The sequence below is a fragment of the Silurus aristotelis genome (genome assembly GCF_946808225.1).
Source record: "Silurus aristotelis genome assembly, chromosome: 14".
NCBI classification, from domain to species: Eukaryota; Metazoa; Chordata; class Actinopteri; order Siluriformes; family Siluridae; genus Silurus; species Silurus aristotelis.
Genome location: NC_139587.1, coordinates 27,562,653 through 27,585,323, shown reverse-complemented (window position 1 = coordinate 27,585,323; position 22,671 = coordinate 27,562,653). Strand labels below are relative to the sequence as shown.

At 42.1% G+C, this 22,671-nt stretch overlaps 1 protein-coding gene across 2 annotated transcripts in view; it reads right to left on the bottom strand.

Annotated features, from left to right (window-relative positions):
* Positions 1–22,671, bottom strand: part of met (MET proto-oncogene, receptor tyrosine kinase) — a 62,110-nt gene that overhangs the window by 9,148 nt on the left and 30,291 nt on the right. Inside the window, exons 8-16 of one of the 2 annotated variants that reach the window (XM_083561177.1) lie at positions 22,306–22,442; positions 22,053–22,217; positions 21,022–21,118; positions 12,737–12,955; positions 8,828–8,974; positions 5,938–6,094; positions 5,615–5,755; positions 5,001–5,234; positions 672–752 (exon numbers count right to left, since the gene is read on the bottom strand). In XM_083561177.1, coding sequence (XP_083417303.1) covers positions 672–752; positions 5,001–5,234; positions 5,615–5,755; positions 5,938–6,094; positions 8,828–8,974; positions 12,737–12,955; positions 21,022–21,118; positions 22,053–22,217; positions 22,306–22,442 — 1,378 coding nt within the window. The remainder of the gene's footprint in view (positions 1–671; positions 753–5,000; positions 5,235–5,614; positions 5,756–5,937; positions 6,095–8,827; positions 8,975–12,736; positions 12,956–21,021; positions 21,119–22,052; positions 22,218–22,305; positions 22,443–22,671) is intronic. The other variant, XM_083561178.1, reaches the window with a different exon arrangement.

Here is a 22,671-nt window from a genome sequence, read left to right as displayed (position 1 = left end):
GTCTGCAAAACCCGACCTCGCGTTGCTCAACAGTAAAACGGGAAGTGTATACAAAATAAACGCGCCATAAGAACCAGGGCGTGGCTCTGCTCCATCGAAAACGGCTCGACGATGAAAACAAACGGCGGTGAAGAGAAACGAGCTGCGTGCACGGGTCATAAATCTCGGAAGGTCTCGGAACGTCGTGTTACACAATTAAAGGCGACTCGGATCGTCCGTCATCGTTATCGTCGTCTTGATGCTCACATCCTGAAACAGACCTGTGATGGATCACGATGAGAGGATCTCAAGCCAAGGATTAAAAAAGGAAACGTGGGTAAAAAAAGATTCAGCGTCTACTTTTATACAAGATGTTAACACTGGAGACTCCTTTCATAATAGTGTTCAATAAACCTAATTACATGCATTCTTCAATCGGATTATGCAAATCGTATGCGGTTACTATAGAAACATTAACATAATGCATTAATATAAACCAGTTGGGAAAATGGGATCGATCACCACCAATCAGGATCCAGCAGCTTGTTTTATTACTGTATCTTTTTAAACTCCCCATGTGTCATAATTTACTATAAAACAGGACACACTTGTCTGTGTATGCTGTCTCACACACACACACACACACACACACACACACACACACACACACACACACACACACACACACTCACGGTTCAGAGACTTGACTGCGCAGTGCTGTTTCTGGCCGTCCGGCTCGAGCAGGGTCCCGTGGAAAACACAGCCGAAGTGCCCTGCGTTCACAAACAAGGGAAGACGAAGAGTAAGCGTCAGTGCATCAATCTATCAGAGGTCTGCAGCACGTTTACTCCCGTTTATTTCGCTCGGCTTTTCACAGTCCTGAACAATGAGGAATCCCCAAAGCTGCCTGAAGTGCGAACAGCGCAACAATGCAGCCGGATGATTCCGGTTTCCTTCAATCGTACGTTTGTTTCTCTCTCTGTCTTACCATCGGAGAGGAAATGTTCCCAGACTGGACTGGCATGCAATGTGCTCTGAGGGGTCGTAGTGTAAATACAGCTATTGTGAAGCTGCTCGTACATTACAGCATTTCGGAGGAAAAGATTTTCTGCTCTGAACAAAAAAAAAAAAACAACCAAACAAAAAACTTTATTCCCTCAGACACCGGAAAAAGTTCATTGTGGCTTCAATGCATTTTAACGTCAGAAACTACAAATCAGATTTATTTTTCTTTCATTTTTTTAAAACTCGTTTCCTAATAATTTTTGACAAACGCATCAATAAAGACGGACGGACGGACGGACGGACGGACGGACGGAGATAGATAGATAGATAGACAGACAGACAGACAGACAGACAGACAGACAGACAGACGGACAGACAGACAGACAGACAGACAGACAGACAGACAGACAGACAGACAGACAGACAGACAGACAGACAGACAGACAGACAGACGGTCTTCCCAAAGTATCTGGCTCTTTTCAAAAGTCTAAATGAAATGTTCTGTATTTACACATGATGCGATTTGATCTTCTCTGCATTTCCTTAGTGTGATCTAAACCCTAGGTTTGATCTGAACCCCAGGTGTGGTCTGAACCCCAGGTGTGATCTGAACCCCAGGTGTGATCTGAATGGAATCAGATTTGCCCTTCAGTGTGAACAAGGTGAGCTTGTGTGAACAGTCAGCAGATTAATACAGAGCAATGTTTCTCAATCTCTGCTTCCTAACTCCAACATTCCGTCTGGTTCAGACTTGTCGATTAGCTGATGAGTGACTCGAGGATGAGGACTTAAAGAGAAAACGAGCAGCGCAGTGGACCTTCAAAACCAGGATTGTGAAACACTGCTTCAGATGAAGAGAAATGACTTTGCACGCATGTTTGTAGAGTCTGAATCAGAGTGAAACTGATTTGGGTCAGTTATTATTCCAGTCTCACTCTGCACAACCCAAAAAACGACTTTTATAAATCTCTTTCTTCGACAGTCCCAGTCTCCAGCAGTAATCTGCAGAGCTGCAGCTTTGTCCTGTTCTGCAAAGATGAATCTTTTTCTTACCATAGTTCATTTGGAAGTAATGCTGACAATAAACACTTATACACAGGATCTTCTGATGTTTCCTCACATCTCTCTTTTGATTCTCACATAAAAGCCAAATGCTTAAAAGTTACATTATATGCACTGTATGGACAAAAGTTTGGGGACACATTTAGTCTCTGTTTACTGTTAAAATATCCTCCACTCTTCTGGGAAGATGTTCCACCAGACTTTGTGGAGATGTGTGGAGATTCATTCAGCCCCAAAGATGGTTATAAAGTCAGGTAGTGATGTAGGTGAGATGAAGTGAGGAGCCCTGGGGTGCAGTCAGTGTTCACAGTCATACCAAAGGTGTTCAAATAGTGTTATAGCTCTATAGCAGAAGATCTTCCACTCAAACCCATGAAAAGCAGATCTTCATGAAGCTGGCTTCGTGCACAGGGGCACTGCCATGCTGGTGAACAGGTTTGGATCTTCTTCACAACATCCAAAGACATCCTGTACAATTGTGTGCCTTAAATTTTGTGGTAACAGTTTGGAAAAGAACCACATATTGCAGAAAAGGTCAGGTGTCCCAATAGTGTTGTCCATATAGTGTATGATTAACATGGGTTGAAATGGAAGATCTCCAGCTATAAAACTCCAACCCTATTAAAGACCTCTGGGAAGAAATGTTCACACTGACTGCACCCCAGGCCTCCTCACTTCATCTCACCTTCATCAGTATCTGATTTTAATAACACCCTTGTGGCTGAATGAATGAATCTCCACAAATCTTCACAAAACATCTGCATATTTTTGGCATGACGTGTATCTTCATTTGCAACAGGTCCGGATCTCCTAGTTCAGCAAAAACTTCATACCACAGCTTCCAAAGTTATGGTAGAAGTTTGCAGAAGAACCACATCCGGAGGGAAAAGTCAGGATTCCGGTGTCCCAGCAGAAAGACAGTAGCGTTCTCCGTGTCCATCCAACATGAGCAGGCGTGGAGCAAGGTGGTTTTTGTGGTGTGCTGTTTCGAGGGTTGGGGTGCGTTAGAGGTAAAATAATGGTGTGTAGAGAAGCGTAATCTCCCCTCGGAGCTGCTATCACGTCCCCCCAGATGGCAGCCGAGTCAGATTACCACACGGAGCCTCGAGACAGCCCAACAATGAGACGGGAATTTAAAACGGGAACAAATCACCACAGAAAGCACCCCTCCCCCTCCCCCCACACACTTACACTGTACTAAAACTCACACACACACACACACACACACACACACACACACACACACACACACACACATGTATAAACACAGAGCTGGGCTTTTCCCCGAGGAATTGCAATGGGGTTTTTAGAGAATTGTATGCAAGACTGAGAATGCGAACTAGAACCCTACGTTAAATCTGATCACACACACACACACACACACACACGCACACACACGCACACACACACACACACACACACACACACACAATCTTTACAGCGCAATGACCAGAGGAGGCAATTCTAGCCTTAAGACATCCTGCAGTGTCGCCCCGATTTGACACGTTTTAATACGGCTTCGAGTTTCTTAAAAGCTCCTTCCTGCGTGAAAGTGCACAACTTCTACACCACGCATTCAGGCTCTAGGGTTTCAGACCGCAGGCATCAGTCATCGCTCGGCGTTTTAGAGCCCTATCGCGTGAAAAATTGTTAGCATGTTAATGCAACAAAAAAAACACCGCAAAAGAAAATCGTAATTTACGGATGTTTGGAGAAAAACTCATGGCGCATTGGGTTTCATTACGGTTCTTTGATAGGACATAAAAATAATCGGGGAAAAACGTATCGTTTGTCCATTTGACACGTTTTTGGACTGCCCCACTATATTTGCGCTTTATGGATGTATATTTTATAATTTTGTTGATTTATGGGCACGTGTGCGACGACATATTGAGGGGCATGAGCTCTCGGGTTCCTGAAAAATATATTGTTTGCGTTCATTTATTAAAAATAAATGGCTTTAAGGGTGGCAATAATTTCAAGACATATTTTGGAAAGAAAATAGCAAAAAATTAGCTGCTAATAAGAAAGAGATTTTTCTTTTTTAAATCAAATAATTGTTGAAAAAAGTTTCCACGTTCTGTTTCATCCTTCATTGTTTTAGACACGTGAAACGTTCTCTAGGGCAATATTTGTGCTTTATGGACGCTTTTTAATTTAATTATTTGGGTGATTATTTATTTATACATTTTTTTTGTATGTGTGCAACAGCATATTGATACCTCAGAGAAACAGGACATGATCACTCGGGTTCCTGTTCTTTGAGCAAATAAAAATATATATATACTGCTTGCTTAAATGTATTTAAAATAAATGACATTTAGGGATGCAAAACATTATTTTAAGACATACTGTATTTCGGAGAGAAAAGAAATAAATGTGCTGCTAATAAGTGATTTTTAAGGTGTTCTTTTATTTATTTATTTATTCATTTATTTATTCAAATGATAATTGTGTAAGAAAGTTTCTACGTTTTGTTCGATCCTTCATTGTTTTTAACACGTGAGACATTTTCTTACAGCTTAATTGTGCTTTATGGAGGTTTATTCGAGATTTTTAGTGTTTATCTTCTAGTTTTTGTAGCATGTGCACCTCAGGGAAACAGGACAGCATTAAAAGTTCCTACAGTGTTTCTAAAAAATGTATCTAAAATAGATTAGATCGAATTTTGAGACATATTGTGTGGAAATACGAAAGAAGTAGCTGCTTTGTGTGTGTGTGTGTGTGTGTGTGTGTGTGTGTGTGTGTGTGTGTGTGTTTTTCTTCTTAAATTACTGTGTATACAGTATTTTATATCTCATACTTGTATTGTTTTTCTAGAATCTGTATTTCGGTATAAAGTTAGAAAACTGAAACTCCTTTTCATTGCCATGAAGACTGAGAAATGACGTGATCGTGATTAACGCATGCAGAATGCAGGTCGATTGTTGGAAACCTTCAGCGTGTCGCCTCACCTCTTCCGATGATCTCGTGAACGTGTAAGAGCAGGTCCTCCCTGGCGATGACGACATGCTGCACCTCTTTCAGCAGCTCTGGGTGGAGGCTGCTCAGGTCCACGGGGGCGTAACCGGGCAGGAGGGGAGAAGACGGGTCTCCTTCTGCCCCCAGCATGGAGGACAGGTCCACGTGCGCGTGGACGTACGGAGGAGGACGACACGACTCGCTCGGAGACATCGGCAAGCTCTGGTCTGTGAGGGAGGTGGGGGGGTAGAAGGTCCAAAGGTCAATCACTGGCTGGGTAAAGTGTTAAACTACAGGGGTCATCTCAATGAGTAGAGATGTCTAAGAGGTCAGGTGATTACAAAAAAGGGAGAGGGGTGAAACTCGAGACCTGTTTTTTTTTTTGTTTTGTTTTTTACGGATGAAAGACTGAAAGAGAGAGTTTTTTTTGGAGTGACGACAGCAAATAGAGCATGCAACAAGGAGGAGGAAAAGAAGAAGGGAAGAGGATAAAGGTGTATCTGCTGAGCTTTAGAAGGATCCCTGCATGATGCACAACAAAAGAAAAAGTTGTATGTTTTTTTTTTTTTTTTTTTTGCAGGAAGCAGCAAACGACAGCAAAACGTACCCTCAAGCAAAGTGGTTCTATAGTCCAGAGACTCGTGAGACACCAATTCGTTAGTGGGACTGACACTCCTCGCGTTTGCCAGCATGTCCAAGTGAGGAATGTGAGCCCGGCCGTCATACCAAACCATCCCCTCAGCTAAATCTACACGCAGATAGAGAGAAAGAGTGTTTTTCAGAAAACAAGGACAGGCCGCTTCCCCATGTGCTCCTGCATTATCGCTCTACCCAGAAACTTCTCACACTCTCACACATGCTTTCATCAGAACATCTTCCCGTTAAACTCCAAATCTGCAGAACGCAGAGGGGAAGTGTGCGGATACGCACCGTCGATGTGCTTCTTCCTCTTGATCCAGGCAAAGAGCGCGAGCAGTAAGAGCAGCAGGATGGACACGCACACCACGCCGGCGATTAGCGGCCTGTAGTCCTGCTCCTGCGCCAACATCACACGGCCCAGAATCACCGAGGATGAAGCCTGCATCCACTGCAAACACACACACACACACACACACACACACTTTCATTTACATTTATAGAATTGGGCAGGGACCCTTATCCAGAGCGGCTCAAGGGACAAATGGTGGCAGCTTCAAATGCTGGGATTTGAACTCAAAACCATGTGATCAGAAGACCTGAATGAAGTGATTGCATTAAAAAGTTGCAAATTCCCCCCCGGAATTCTTCTTCTTCTTATTATTATTATTATTATTATTATTATTGAGATTGAATTATATATGATCACAGCCAGTTCTAGCAATCAGTGTTTGAGTCATTAATATCATTCTATTAGTGTTCTGAGAGTCACATTCGAGTCTTTTCACATACAATTGTGATAAAAATGATAACAGGAACAGGACTTAAGTGCATTTAAAGGCAAAAACGTTTGTACTTTTACTCAAGTGAATGTTTAAATGGAAACTTTTAGTCAAGTCAAGTCGAGTTTATTTCTATTGCGATTTTCACAACAGACATTGTCTCAAAGCAGCTTTACAGAAATCAGCAGTGAAGGTGAATGGTGTGTATTTATCCCTGATGATCACCGTGGCGACTGTGGTGAAGGAAAAACTCCCTTAGATGTTATGAGGAAGAAACCTTGAGAGGAACCAGACTCAAAATGGGAACCCATCCTCATTTGGGTGACATCAAGAGTTTGATCATAAATCTTTCAACAATACAGAACACTGGAGAGTGAGAACTAACATGAGCACTGGCGTGTGTGATTATACGTCATGATCTTTCTACAGTCTTATACAGTCTTTATGGTTATAAAACTAGGAGCTACTGAGCTCAACATTTGTGATCATCACAGATCCAACACCAGCTTCTCCATGCCAGAGCCTTTAAACACTCCAGGAGGTCCAGTGTCAAAACTCCACACATGTAGTGGGATCCAATTGGCACTGGTACGTCTCTAGATGGTTCGGGATGTTTGCGAGTTCGGCATCTACTTCTTCAAAGGTCCATAATCTTCATGAGGTGGGATTTTACTGGTGATATTTTACAGAGTGGATCTACTTTTACTACATGGTTCGTGTACTTCATCCGTCTCTGAAAACAGTCATGGAAGACGAGCAGACCATCGAAACGTCACACTTTTGCGTGAATCTGAAGTACTCCTCGAGTTGTATATGTAAATGATGAAAAGGTAGAAGAGGTAAAAAAAACTCAAATGTGTTATATAAACACACCCTTTACTTCAAACCCACTTCAATCAACGTTTTAAAAATGTTTATGCAAAAAAAACCTCAACTCTGATTGCTCAGAAGATGCTGGTAGCTTTTGTGAAACCGTGACCTTGACGGTGCTTCAGCTACATCGCAGGAAGATCTTTACAAAAAAGAAGCAGCTCTATAAAACTTCCTCTTCTTCTTGGTGTAAATCATGGGTTTATATTTCATTATTCCATGTTCTGTTGACAGAAACTTAAAGGAACATCCTGTAGAAGCTCCACCGTTCGAGGAAGCAGTCTCCAGTAGATCCACATCATCATGTAAAAATAAAAAAAAACTATTTGACCTTGCGGTGATCTTCTTTTATAGATATATTCAGATCATCTGGTGGTGATCATTTCATTTAAATTCTATTTCGAGGTGCCGCATTGAGAAGAATCTCAAGTGGACAAACGGAAAACATACACTGTACAGCCAAAAGTGTTTGGACACCTTACTTTTCCACCTAGCTGTGGTTCTTCACTAGTTACCAAGAAGCTGGAGACACACACCTGTACAGGACGTCTCTGGATGCAGTGGCATAAAATCTTCCCTTTAATTGAAGACTCAAACCTGTTCCTGTGCACAAAGCTAGCTTCATGAAGATATGCATTCCATGGGTTGGGAGATGGTGGAAGATCCTCTGTTGTAGAGCACAAACCCTATGAGAACGCTGACTGCACCCCAGGCCTTCAGACCTTCTTACCTACCTCAGTACCTGACTTTACTAACACCCTTGAGCGCAAATCTACCCAAAATCTAGAAGAACATCTTCTCAGAAGAAGAAGAAGAGTGACCTTATTGGTCTTATGGTCAGGTGTCCACCAACTTTTGTCCATGTAGTATATTGTGTTGTGGTTGGTTAGGACTTTGCTGCAGTATAAAAGGATTGAAACACCAGGACATGCTGCTATGGTGGAAAAAAAAAAAAACTTCAGCACCAGGAAACTGCTTCATCACTCCAGCTAATTTCACATGCAATCACAGTGGGAGAAAATCAAATCCCTGATTCTGTCCAGCATCATTTATTTCCTTCTCTATATGAAAAGGAAGCATTCATTTACTCAGAAATCATTTAGTGGTCAAAACACACACACACACACACAAAACAAACACACACACAGAAGCAGGACAGGAAATTGGATTAGAGTCAAGACGGTTATTGAGTTTAAGCCGAGACGTGCGTTTTCCCACACCGTGTTGATGAGAGACTCGTGTCACATCACGCACATGCTAACACTCACGGAGCGTCTAGTCGCCGCTCGGCCTCGTATCGGATCCGAACCGCAGAGCGACGATGAATGGAGAGGAAATACGAGGCGTCTTATCAGGGCTGCGTTCTGGGTTCATAAAACAACAATGTTTCCACCCGTGGAGGAGGAAGAAAAAAAAGAGCATCTAATATCCCGCTCGGGAAATATGATCGGAGTTCCGTGAAATCGACTGACGAGCGATAACGATGCGCAGTTATTGAAGGAGAGAGACAGAGCGAAGGAATCATCTCTCACCTCCACCTCCAGCTCTCTGCTGGCAGCCTGGAGCTCCGAGGGCACCGTGCACTCCAATGTGTTTCCCACCAGAGTCACACTCTCACAGGAGCGATTGGACACTCGCAACACCTCGCCCTTCACCGCTTCCACGTCCACACGAGGAACCTGGACGAGAAGACAGAGAGAAAAGACGTGGCTTTTATTCCACACTGTTCCTACTAGTGTTTCTGTTCGGTGTGGAACACAATATATATAAAGTGTACATGTTATTATCTTCATCTTTGGGAGGTTGAAGCTCAGTGGTTACGGCTCTTAGTTACTGATTATGAGGTTAAAGGTTTAAGCCCCTGGTATCACCAAGCTGCCACTCTAGGGGCCCTTGAGCAGGGCCCTTAACTCTCTGTGCTCTGAGTCCCGCTTCCATCAACATCCAACATCACTGGGATACGCGACAAAAGAGTTTCACTGTGCTGTCATGTACGTGCCTTTCTCTTCTTTCATTTTTCTTCTCTATCTTTCTTCCTGTTTTTCTTTCCCTCTTTCCGTTTTTCTTTTTTCTTTTCTATCTTGTTTTCTTTTTTCTTTCATTTTTCTTTTTTTTCTCTCCTTTTCTCCACCTTTCTTTCTTTTTCTTTTTCCTCTCCTTTCTTTCTTCATCTTTTATTCCTTCTTTTTTTCTTTTCTCTTCTGTTTCCTTTCCTTTTCGTTTTTCTTTCTTTTTCTTATATTTCCTTTTCGTTTTTCTCTTTTTTTCGTTTCATTTTTCTTATTCCTTCCTTCCTTCCTTCCTTCCTTACTAAAACTTTCATCAGTATGATAGTGTCGAGTTTGTGCCAATAACCAATGAAACGATTTTACGATGAAATGAAGACTCGTCACCAGTCACCACTGGATTATTTTTTTATTAATGACTGTCTGGAAATGTTTTCCTCTTTTTATACCAAAGGTGCTTTTTTACGTGTCACGTGTATTACAGCACAGTAAAATTCTTTCTTCTCATATCCCAGTGATGTCAGGAAGCTGGGGTCAGAGCACAGGGTCAGCCATGACACAGGAGCACAGAGGGTTAAGGGCCTTGCTCGAGGGCCCAACGTTGGCAGCTTGGCGAAACCAGGGTTTCAACTCGCAACCTTCTGACCAGTAACCCAGAGCCTTAACCACGGAGTTTCACTTCCCCAAAGCAGCACTCACTGTCTGAACTGTAGATACAAACATACGTTTTCAATATCACTGATTTGAGTCTTTCTAATATCTGAACAATATTAAATAATTACTTTTTTATATTTTATTCTCTTTCTGAGAAATTCCTAGTTGTGGGCTGCTAATTGTGTTAATTACAGTTCGCAATGCAAATGAGCTCGGAGAAATGCAGAGCGGGAAACATTTGCGTTGAAGTCAGTCTGCCAATCTGAAATACAAACTCAGTCAGACTCCAAAACCCAGACAGAGAGAGAGAGAGAGAGCGAGAGAGAGAGAGAGAGAGAGAGAGAGAGAGAGAGAGAGAGAGAGAGAGAGAGAGAGAGAGAGAGAGAGAGAGAGAGCAGAAGGCAATAAAAAGAGTGATCACATTCTTTGCATGACAGACTGGGCTTTGCTGATTGGACACACTGTTCACTTCTGCACCTGTTCCCATACACTAACAATCAGCCAATGACCCGATACAATCCCACACACACACACACACACACACACACACACACACAGATTTCTGGACCAAAATTGTTTTTTTTACGTCCTGCTGCAGATCAGAACTCGTGTTAATGCTTTTTTTTTTCAAAATCTTCCTGAACGAGTGCTGAAATCTAAAATCTGCTGCTCGACTGATTCGACCTGCTTCACTCCTGATCTTTTCTGGTCCATTTACAATCTTTAAGCTGTCAAGCTCTATTTTCTATTTAGTGACAAAGAAAAAAGAACAAAAGGACAAACCCTGGCATGGAGCGCCACCAAGCCAAACAAGCTGGAGGATTAATACCTGCTCACGTTATCACCAAACACGGACGATCCGCAAACGTGTGCAGTGTGAGAAATGTCTCCAAAACAATAGGAGAACATCGTCCTAAAGAAAAACAAGCGTTCCTCGAATTTTATTGTGAAGGAGAACAAAATGGCCGAGCAATTTGGTGCGTTATTCAGTGATACGCCTCGCAGAATTATAAGTATTTATACAGATACTAGCTTGTTAATAAACAAATTAACAATTACTAAGACGAAATATTTTGTTCTCGTTCCAAGTTTGAAAGCATCTCAACAATCTACAACAGAATCACAGCTCCGGGGGAATAAATGTCTTTATAAACAGCTTAGAATGTTGTTATATGTGTTGTATAACAACAAATGGAATGTGTGGTAAACATGAAGATTTATTTTGGGGATTTGGTTGGTAATAAAATGTTGTTTTTTAAAGAAAATTATGAATATATATTTATATATATATATATATATTCTGTTCACCTCGATTCATGTTTATTTGTATGGCACTTTTAACAATGTCCCTGATGAACAAGTCGGTGGAGACTGTGGTGAAGGAAAAACTCCCCGAGATGCAGAAGGAAGAAACCTTGAGAGGAACCAGACTCAGGAGGGAACCTCATCCTCATCTGGGTGGGTGGTAAATCAGGATTTTTTCCAAATGTAAGACTTTTTAACACTTTTTAAAGACCATTAAGAATCAAATTTAAGACCTAACATATATCATGATGTCAAAAACGCACAAATTCGTTGTTCGCAACTGACCTTAACCGAGACCTACATTCTATTTTCTTAGGCAAGTTTTTCGCAAAATCTCTGAAAAATAAGCTCAGTTTCACGTCTGTGGTACAATCCGAGAGAAATTCGCTCGAAAAGCTGATTGGCTGTTGCGTGTTGCCATCATTGGTAGTCTAAATTCAGCTAATTATATTTGAACTAGCAAAAGAAAGAACTACAACACCATGGAAACCAACAAACATTTCAGTTCTAAAGTGCTGTGGGAGCATTTCAATGAGAATTAGAGGCAGCGTTACGTGGACATCAGCTAAATATACTTTAACGCTAAATAACGTGACTATACTATAACTTTTACTAAATAATGCTAAATGCTATTGGTTATTATTAATGTAACTGAAGCTGTTTTGGTTACTGAATTGTCAATTAAACAACCTCACAAACATAGTAAGAAATATGTGTGTGTATATGTGTGTGTATACGGTGGGGTTGTGTGGGTGTGTGTATATGGGGAGGGGCAGGGGTTTATTTATGTCTGGGGGGGGGGGGTGTTTGGTTTGATTCTGGGGTCCCACACTGAGAGAAAAAAGTGCCCCCATTACCACCCGCTCAACAGCTGCACTTAACCAGTGTGTGGCAGTTCAAGAAAAATCTCCTGCGTGTGTCATTGTTCGAATGTACGTTTTTTTCCACCCGGTTTCCGTTGCTAATGTTCACCATTAATGTGTCAAACCCTGGAAGCCTGAGAAGATGCAAACAATAAGAGAGATGGAGGGAACAGGCAGGTTCGAGGGTCAGCTGGTCCGCAATAGGAAATGAACTGCGTTTCCTGTTTGGTCTCGCTATTATTTCCTTCCACTTCACCGGTGGAAGTGCTAAAAGAATCAGGGTGGTTTGCATGCATGCAGAGCGAAGCGCCGAAGAATAGACTGAAATCTGGGTTTGTAATATTCATGATGTCTGTGATACCAATAAATGAAAATTCATGTTCATATGTGTCATTTACATTTATGTATATTTGCATTTGGCAGATGCTCTTATTCAGTTCTCGCAGTTATGCAGTTCAGCAGAAGCAGCTTTTTGGTCCTGGGATTTGAACCTACTATCTTCTGGTCATCTTATTCACTGAGCTGCCAGTTATGTTGAGATCTTTTTTAAGAGCACTAATATCTAAGTGTGTGTGTGTGTGTGAGTGAGTGTTGTTAAAAGTGGCTCTCATACTTTAATCTCCAGCACACTCTTGCTGCCTCTGGGCGTCAGAGTGGGCTTCTGAAACTCCTCGAACCTCGGGTCCTCCACGTAGGTCATGTCGTACTGCCGCGTTGAGAAGCCGTCCAATATGAACTTCATCTTGGTGGCGACCGGAGGACGAACGTTAAGGCCCTTCAGCGAGGGGGTGATGCACACTATGGTCAGTCTGTCTTCGCCCTGTGTGCAGGTCTAAAACACAAGCAACAATGTCAAAACATCTGGTCCAATCTCACAACCATGGGAATAAAACACATACACTTTGTTCCCAAAAAGGTTTTGAAGCCGTCTGAAACTTGGACTAGCTAGAATTCACACAAAGTAGGTAGTAGGAAATTAACTACATAAATGTAACTGCATAGTAACTGAAAACTACGAAAAGTAACCATATTCAGAGTTTATGTTTTGTCCCCACCATGTTGACCCCTGATAAAGGAACCCTCTAGTCCGATGACTGACACCCTTAGAGTACGAAAAGTATGTCCGTACAGGTCTTACGATAGAGATGCGTAATTATGACCCTCATCGTAACTTGAAAAAGCTGAAACACGGCCTAAACATGGTGATCAGTATGCGGTATGATAGCGCTAATAATTGAACAAAATACAGCACATAATTTAGCGAAAACGAAAAAATTTACACTTAGGAAGATCTTTGGGATGAATGTGAACGACTGCACCCCAGGCCTCCTCATCCTACATCAGTGCCTGACTTTACTAACACACTTGTGGCTGATAAACACAAATGTTCACAAGCACACTCCAAAATCGAGTGGAACATCTTCCCAGAAGAGTGGAGGAAATTATAAGGGCAAATCGGCACTAAATGTGGAATGCTCCAAAAAAGCACATAGTTATGACCAGGTGTTCGCAAACATTTAGCAAGACAGTGTTTTTAGAGGGAGATGACACACGACTGTAAATTTTTGCAGCAGAAGCTCTGTTTCAGGCTGCAATTATACTCAAGAAGGGAAAGAAGTATTTAACGCTAATTAAAACCAATATCAAATACCTAAATATGGAGACAGACGATCTGCTGCGGCGGCCCCAAACAGGGGCAGCCGAAAGAAGAAGAAGATCAAATACCTAAATAGTAGGTTTTTAAAGTTCACGGTCTCAAGGAGGAAAATCCACTCATCGGTTCCCTGCCTGAATTGTTCGTAATAAAAGCTGAATATACAGTAGAGGCGTTCATATTTTCCCCCAGTCGTAGCTGGAATTTCATCCTGAGATCCCACTCCGCCACTCCTTGCTAACCTGAACGCATCGCGAATGCAGATGTGTGCGGTTTCTGCATTAAATCGTCGCTAGAGGCACTTAACTCAACTCTGGTGTTTATTAAATCCTGCTCGAAGGTGCACTGTTGTCGGATTACACGCCTCATTTACAGCTGAAAGTGTCCTGGCAGAGCAAACCCTCCTGAACAAACCACTCGGATTTGACATTTAGAACTCTTCATCTACCTGCTAGTGTGTCTCCGGGGACCCGAGCAAAGTTAGGAGAAGTTTGAAAATGGTGCGAACGCCGCAGTACAGTGGAACCAGATGGAAATCCCATCTTGCGTGTGCTGTCGATCGGCAGCGTTGGCATGTGCTGGATGAGCTTTAAGAGGGGTCCCTTTGAGACTTGTGGTCTGTAATGTGTATGAGTTATGATTTGGGGGCGTAGCAGATGCCTCCATCGTTGGCAGCGTTTCGAGTCCATCGTGCCTCCTGTCCACGCTGTTTGCTTTAATCGTGTCGTCTTTTTGGCACTTCAGCTTCAAAGGAAAATTCAGTTTTGTCGTCATGTTCTCAGACACATCCTGTAAGATCGGTAGCTCCTGTAGCGCCGGGTTTAGTTCTTGTTCCCGCCTTAACCTACTATGTATTCTCCACTCATGCCTTTATGGTATTTTGACTGACAATTGAGCAGTCGATGGTTAAGGTCCTTGCTCAAGGGCCTAGCAGTGGCAGCTTGGCGGTCCTAAGATTTGAACTCGTGACCTTCCGGGTCCATTGTCACAACCCCTGATCTACCACCTCTGTGAGTGTGCCTAAGTTTTGCACTTGGGCAAATGAATGATAAGATTATATGGAAATAGACAGACTTGATGATGAGTTTCCAAAGTAATGGAGTTCACAATGCATCATTTCAGCAGTCCAGATCTCAGAAAACAAGTTTCTCAGTGTGCTGGGGTGAGGAGAGGTGGAGTGGATTTAGAGTGGGGAGGGTTTGAACTCCCCACAGGCGATCAGACCACGGTAAATATTTGCAGTGCGTTAAAAAAACACAGCCGCAGCGTATTTATCTACCACACCAAAGAGACAAACGTGACCTTGAGCAGACAGAGGTACAAAGTGCACAAGCTGCACGCTGAAATCATCACAATCATCTCAAAAGCTTTTCTGGTTCGGGAATATCCTTCTCAAACAAGGTTTTATACCACAGTATAATCAATTTATTCATAATTAAACTTAAAGAAGTGCAGAATCCGAAGTCCTGATTGGTCAGAATGGGGTTGAATGTTCTAGAATTCGAGCTCTCACAACAGTCAAAAGTGGAAAGCTGTCTTGGTACCTTTTTGTCTTTGTAACTTTTTTTGAAAATGCAAATGTTTGCGCAGAAATAATCGTCTGGTTATCCAGGATCGGGCGTAAATGTTCGCAGTCGCTAACAAGAAACTTCCGCACCACACTCCATGAGCGCATCAACACTGTTGTCTGCCTTCTTGATTAGCGGCCTCTGGAGTGGCCCGCGGCTTGTGCGCCACCTATCGTTAATAGGACATGCTAGTCACTTACTACTGCGTGTACTTCCACGCTAGCATCCATTTTTATACTTGCAACATTAAAAGTCTTGGTTTGACTTGAACGTCCCTCATATAAACCTGCAACAAGCTGATTGTCATGTGATGTTATTGGAAACCGAAACTCACTTCCTCTGTCTGCACGTAATATGTCATTTAAGGTTTTTTTGTCATTTCAAACAAAATTACAGATGGAAGGTAAACACGCTCACAGCCTACCACACACACACACACACACAACACACACACACACACACACACACACACACATCCCTGATTGATCACTTTACAAAACAAACTCCATGTGTGTCTGAATAGAAACAAACCCCCTCTTTATTTAGTTTTGCATGTAATATTCTGGATTGCGTGAAAACTCCAGTCTCTCTCGGCGTTTATCTGTAGAAGGGATTCAGTCGCACTGAAGGATTTGCGGTTGAATAACAGCTGCTAAAGAAAAGAGACAAAAGAAGAAACAGATACTGCGACGTCTCGAGTTTAAGCCCAGGGCTTCTATATACGGCCTCAAAGGGAGTTACATGAGAAAGTTTATAACAGCGGGCGTAAGCAAACGCTCAAACCACACCGAGTAGCACAGAATTCACAACACCTTCTCAGATCGCTATCTACGACACGACAACACTGTGACCCAAACCTCGGTGAGATTCATCATGAGGATGCACTACAGCAAATGAGTTCCAGACACTCTGTAGATTTAGCAAGATGATGAACCAGCGCTTTTCTAGCGCGCTCATGTTACACACCCAACATTATTAAGAACGATTGTATTTCTATACACTGGGGGTTGCATCGTTTTTCAGATATTTGCATCCAAATATAGTGCCAAATATGATGTATCGCAACGCTATGGAGACCGAGGCGTGTCCTGAGAGTCACATAGAACACAGATTAACATGGCAGAGGTAGAGCTGCAACTTCCTGAAGACTTCCTTCTTTCTCTTTTGTTTGTGAAAGGGTCATGTCAGAAGGCACTTATGTAGAATAATTGATGATTTGCTGTCTGTCTGAACCAAAGACATTAGCGTGAACTATCTGAACATATTGAATTGCACAGCAGTGTATTGTTTTTTATTGCATCTTAATGAGTTGAGTCTTATTGTGTTGAATCGAATGGAAACCGTATCAGTGCATCGTTATGGGGTGAATCGCATTTCTTTCCATTGATACAGTAGCTGTTTCATATGGATCTTTAATGTATCGTATCATTGGCTAATCGGATCGCATCGGCCTCAGTTACGGAGCTGCACATCCCTAACGTAGACTAATATTTAATTGTGTATTTAATAAACCCGTGCCGACGCAGGTTTCAGGTCGTGTTCACATCAAGCATCAGGGTGGGGGAAAGTCGGATCTCTGTGACTTCAACCATGGCTTGGTAGATGGTGTCAGATTGAACACATGATAACCTCAAGTATAATGAATGGATATCTGGCTGTTACCCAAAATTCACTTTCAAGTCTGGTTCTCCTCAAAATGTCTTCCTCATATCATCCCAATAAGATTTGTTTTCCTCTCACCATCACCTTCATGATTAAAACGCTCACGGGTTCGTCTATTTATTTAAAATGTATATTCTTAATCTAAATATTTCTGTAATCCTACCTGGTGACATTGTGTAAAGCGCTACACAAATGAAACAGGATTGAACTGACTCCAGCATATAAAGAGGTCGTCTAAAAGATCTGGTTTGTATTACCGTATCCTGAGCTTTCTGTGACCTGTAATCAAACCTGTGATGAATCATAGCAGCATCAATGAAACTTTTCCATCAGGCAGCAAAAAGTTGCAGCCGTGAGCTTAATTCAACACATCCAACGAACATGTGGAAATCCCAGAGAACCTGTGACTAAAAAAAACTAATCTGGGCCAAAAAAACAAAAAAGCACCACATGAACAAAGAATTGGCACACCTGCCTTTTCCAGCCGTATGTGATGCTTTCACAAAGAAAGAAATTCATTTGAACTAGGAGACCCAAAGACCCTGTGCGCAAAGCCTGCTACATGAAGATATTCTTTACATGGGTTGGAGTGGAGGATCTCCTGCTCTACAGATATAAACCCTCTTGAGCACCATTGAGATGAACCCCAGGCCTCCTCACTTTCACACCCTTGTGGATGAAAAAAATCTCTCAAATCTTCCCAAAATCTACTGGAACATTTTCCCAAAATTGTGGAGATTATTATAACAGCAAATGCGGACTAGACGTGGGGAAAAAATGAAGCGCACATTACTCTTATTCTCAGGTTTCCACAAAAATTTGTCCATAATCGTATTTCCTTGCCTTTGTGTCTTTCTGCAAAAGTGTGTTCTGCATGAACATGTCGGAGATTTTCTTAGAATTCGTTCCCAATTTGATGAAGCTGCTTTTACACTCAAAGAATTGCGAAATTTAGTCAAAAGAACAAAAGTGAGATTTCAATAGTCTTGAAAAAGCTTTGAGATTATTATTTCAACTTGTAATCAGAACAGTTATGGTGACATAATCCTTTATTCGGTTTACTGAAATATAAAGTGTAAATGTGAATTTATTCTGAATATTAATTTTTTTTTTGTTCTGGAGCAAAGGGATGAGTAAAAGTGTGCGTGATTTGTCCTATCAGGACCTCAAACTAGGAAGGATGAATAAGAAAATCCGGCATGCTAAAGAAAGCAAGATGTTTTTTATGCTCTCCTTCTTCTTGATGATGCATTTAGCAACAAGCAGCGGGTCGTAAAAACGCCTTTTATGTCGGTGGGAAAGCCGAGACCTGGCTGAGCTCTGGATTAAGTCGAGATTGTTGCTGCAGATTCTATATAGAAGACTTTCCCCTACTCGTTCACATCGCTGGGGTCCGACATGTTTTATCACTTACAAATTTTTTTTATTATACTGCTCAAGGATGCGAACGATCATCCAGAACCAAGCTCAATCCCACACGAAGGAAACTTGAGACCCTGAACCCGGTTCTGCACAAAACCTTGAAAGATTCACTTAAGTGGCTCAGACAAAAGGCTTTTTTTCCTTAAAGAAACCTCCCCAATAAAAGCAAAACAAAAAACCCTAATAAAACACTTTTCCATTGGACCGCATGCTGTTAATGGTGAGGAATTTACAGTGTAACAGCTGGAGCAGGCGTTCAGAATCGCTGTTAAAGACGTAGCGGCTTCTGCTGCATGCAAAAACACGACCTGATCCGCGTTCGTCTTATCGAGGACGGAACCAAAAAGAGCAGAAATATTCAACTCGGAAGTTTGGATTTTATTACTGTTTATTTGTAGAGCAGTTTCAACAATGAACATCGTCGCAAATCAGATTTCCAACGGTTATTAAAAATGTAGTTTTAATTTTTAAAATAACGTATACGTTTGTGCACCATGAAAACACAGCACCTTGTACCTGGACTTGTCAATGTCACTTTAATACACCACATGTGCAGGTACATTTTTTATTTACTTATATTTTATACCTCATTTTTTATATTCTATTTCTATTTACACGTCGGACAGTCGTAAAAATCATTTCACTACATGTCGTACTCTGTATTAATGTCTATGTAACAAATACAATTTTATTTGATTGAATTTAACTTGATAATTGTAATTGTGAGTTTATCCCTAATGAGCGAGTCAGTGGCAACTGTTTCCAGGAAAAACTCCTTGAGAGGAACCAGACTCAAAATGGAACCCGTCCTCATCCTTAACACTGCATGTCCATTCATTACAGTTCCATCATTAAGGTGTTTAGTAACAAGGAGATTCAATGCAACCTTTGGTTATGAGCCTTTGCATGAGTAGAATGTTGATATTAATTACAGAGATTTACTTTAAACTTTCTTTCGGCTTCTCCCGTTAGGGGTCGTCACAGCGGACCATCCGCACGTCTGATTTGGCACTTTTTCACGCTGGATGCCCTTCCTAACGCAACCCTCCCCATTTATCCGGGCTTGGGACCGAGAGCGCCGCATCCTAACCACTAGACCACCAGGGAACCTCTACCGAGGGTTACTTTATTTATCTATATTTCTACATTATCATCTTCAAAAAAGTCCCTGTGCACAGCAAAGCAGCGCCGGATCTTCATATTCGGGAAGAGGGCGAAGTCTGCAGGAGTAGGTTGGGTGCGGAAGTGAGATTGTGTGGATCATTCTCAAACGATCATCATGCACGAGCTGGCGAAAGGTTACGACATTCCCAGAGGATGAGCTCGTCGAAGGTCTTCCTGATCCCTTGGCGTCTTCCACTGCCGTTCCGTGTGCCGCTCGAAAACACCTTGCAGCGTCAAATGTATGTCATGGCAAACGTCTCTGTGACAGATTTGCAGTTTCCACGCAGAATTTCACGTTTGTTCTTTGTTCTTACTTGCTGTACGTGATGGAATCGCAGACGTGTGAAAGCACGTGGTCAGAATAGCACCAGTTACACCATTAGTCTCGAAACCTTTTTTATTGTATTAAAGCCAAAAGACCCCAGACTATCAGTTATACTTTCTTTCTTCCTCAAAATGTTCACCTTCCGTTCACCAAAACCAAGATTCTTAAACTCTGTTCCAACGTGACAATGTTCCTGTGCACAAAGTAAGCTCCATGAAGGCATGGATGTAAATGTGAAGGTTTGGAGTGGAGTCCTAGACAAAACCCTGCCCTCACCGAACACCATTGGGATAAAGTGGATCTGAAGCTTCCTGACCTCCTTCAATATCAGTCTTGTAGCTGAATGAATATTAATCCCAACAGCCCTAAAACGCCCTAAAATCTAATAGAAAAGTCTTCCTACAAGAGTTAAGCTGATTAAACCAGGAAAAGAAGAAGAAGAAATCTGGAGTGAGATGTTTAACAAATACAGATGAGTCTGATAGTCAGGTGTCTACAGACTTTTTGGATTTGAGCACAAGACCTGAACAATGATGGAACTGTAATTAATGAACTTTCGGTGCCACCCAAATAAAGACTTTGAAGTCTGGTTCCTCTCAAGGTTTCTTCCTCATACTGTACCATTTCGCCACTGGCTTGCTCATTAGAGATTGAAAGGAATAAATGTATAAATGCAAATTCACCTCTTTATCTCTGTAAAACTGCTTCGAGACAAAGTCCATTGTTAAAAATCGAAATAAAAACTAAATCTGCAACAGAACCTGAGCAGAAACCAGGACTCCACTTCGGTCGACTGTGAGGAAACGTGAGACGTGCCACATTTGAATTAGCATAAAAATGAGCTTGAAGTGAAGGTCTGGAATTTTCTCGCTTGTGAGAGGGGGGTTATTAGATCCTACTGATGTCCAGGACCACTGGTAGGACATTTGCTTCATGAAGGCTAAACTCTGGTTTTTACATTTCCTCTTCGCATTTTCAGCTCTGACGGGGTTTTTCTTTGTGTATGTGTGTGTTTTCTTTACTTCTTCTCACAGTGGGATTAATACCTTTAACACCTGGGCTTGAACTTGATAGTATGTGGGCATGGTGTAAAATGGACTCACCACATAAACCTCTTTGAACAGAGGACCGCTGAGGACCATCTGAGGCTGCATGGCTGAGTGAAGGTAGACGCCAGACGCTATCACTGTGCTGCCTCCACTACACACACACACACACACACACACACACACACACACACACACACACACACACACACACACACACACACACAAACACACAGAATGAACAAACCTGCTGCTGTATACAGTACATGCGCACTTCCTGCCTTCTGACCACCAAAGCTCCCGAATCATTCACAACCTTCTCAATAGCTCAATTATTCTCTTTCTTAATCTCTCGCTCTCTTTATTCATGCTGGGAGATTTTTTTTCTTTCTCTGTCTTACCTCACTCTCACTCTCAGGATAGTATTTTTCCTATAAACCCTCGCATCCTTCGCAGCCATTTGTCCACCTGTCATCTGCTCATCCGCGGTTAGCTTCGCTTTGCCAGACTTTTTCTTTAATCTCTTCCAAACACCCACACTTTTTCTTTTTTTTTTTAGTTAACAGCAGTTTATTTGTCCAGCCGCCTTCTGCTCTGTATCCTTTTATGCTTTTCCTTTTACCTCATTTTAAAAACTGACCTCATGAGGCAAATGTGAAATTACATATATGACATTTACATGACATTTTTTCTGACACACTTATCTGATTCATCTCATTCAAAGATCTGAGCAGCTATGGAGATAAGGGCCTTGTTCAGGAGCCCTGAAGGGGCAGCATGGGGTTTAAGGTTTAATGCCTTAACCACTAAGCTTCCACATCCCCAGCATTAATATGGCTGGATTAAAACCACAGGGCTAGATTAAAAAAAAAAGGAAAAAGAAAGTGATAAAAAATAACCCCCTTTTTGGAGTCTTAACTTTCAACCATCCACTTAGTGAAGCATGGTGGTTCATGTTTGGAAATAACCATAGGAATCTTGGTTGCTTCTATAAACCTACAAATTTTCAGCACTAATGTACCATTTGCCCCCCAATCTCCCACCCCCCACCCCCCTTTACTCGAGTATGGGTAAAGGGTCAAACACACCTGATGAAAGAACGTGTGGGCTGGATGTTATGGATCAGCGGATCCTCATTGTAGGTGTAGTTGGACGGAGCTTGGAACGTCACTCCATCGATATGCACCTGCACACTGTGTTGGGAGAGAACGTCCTGAGGTGGAGTCTGGCACGTCAGCATGCTGGCTGATGAACTGCAGGAAGGTGACACCACCAGTGAGACAGAATACATCATCTTTCTGATTATCAAGGGTTTATACAAATAAAAATCCGCTCGCTTACCTCCGAAACACACAGGTGCCACGGCCGATCGTGATCTTCCGCGAGCTTCCGCTGTTCAGGAACGAACCCTTAATGGTCAGCCTGGTTCCTCCAGATTTGGGCCCAAATTCAGGAACGATTCCGGTGATAACAGGGTTCTTAGGAAGGAATATACATATATATGCTCAGAAAAATAAAACAGTGCACATTTTTATTTTGATCCATCAGTGACAGTTCCTTAGTATCACAATAATAACATGCAAAATTGTGTTGCCAGGAGTTTTTGCTTGCTGGTTTATGGCAAAAGTACTGAATTCTTCTTGCACTGATATCCTTTAAACTTGGGTGGTGAAGTGAAGAACACTGATGATCTCTTCATCATGGCAC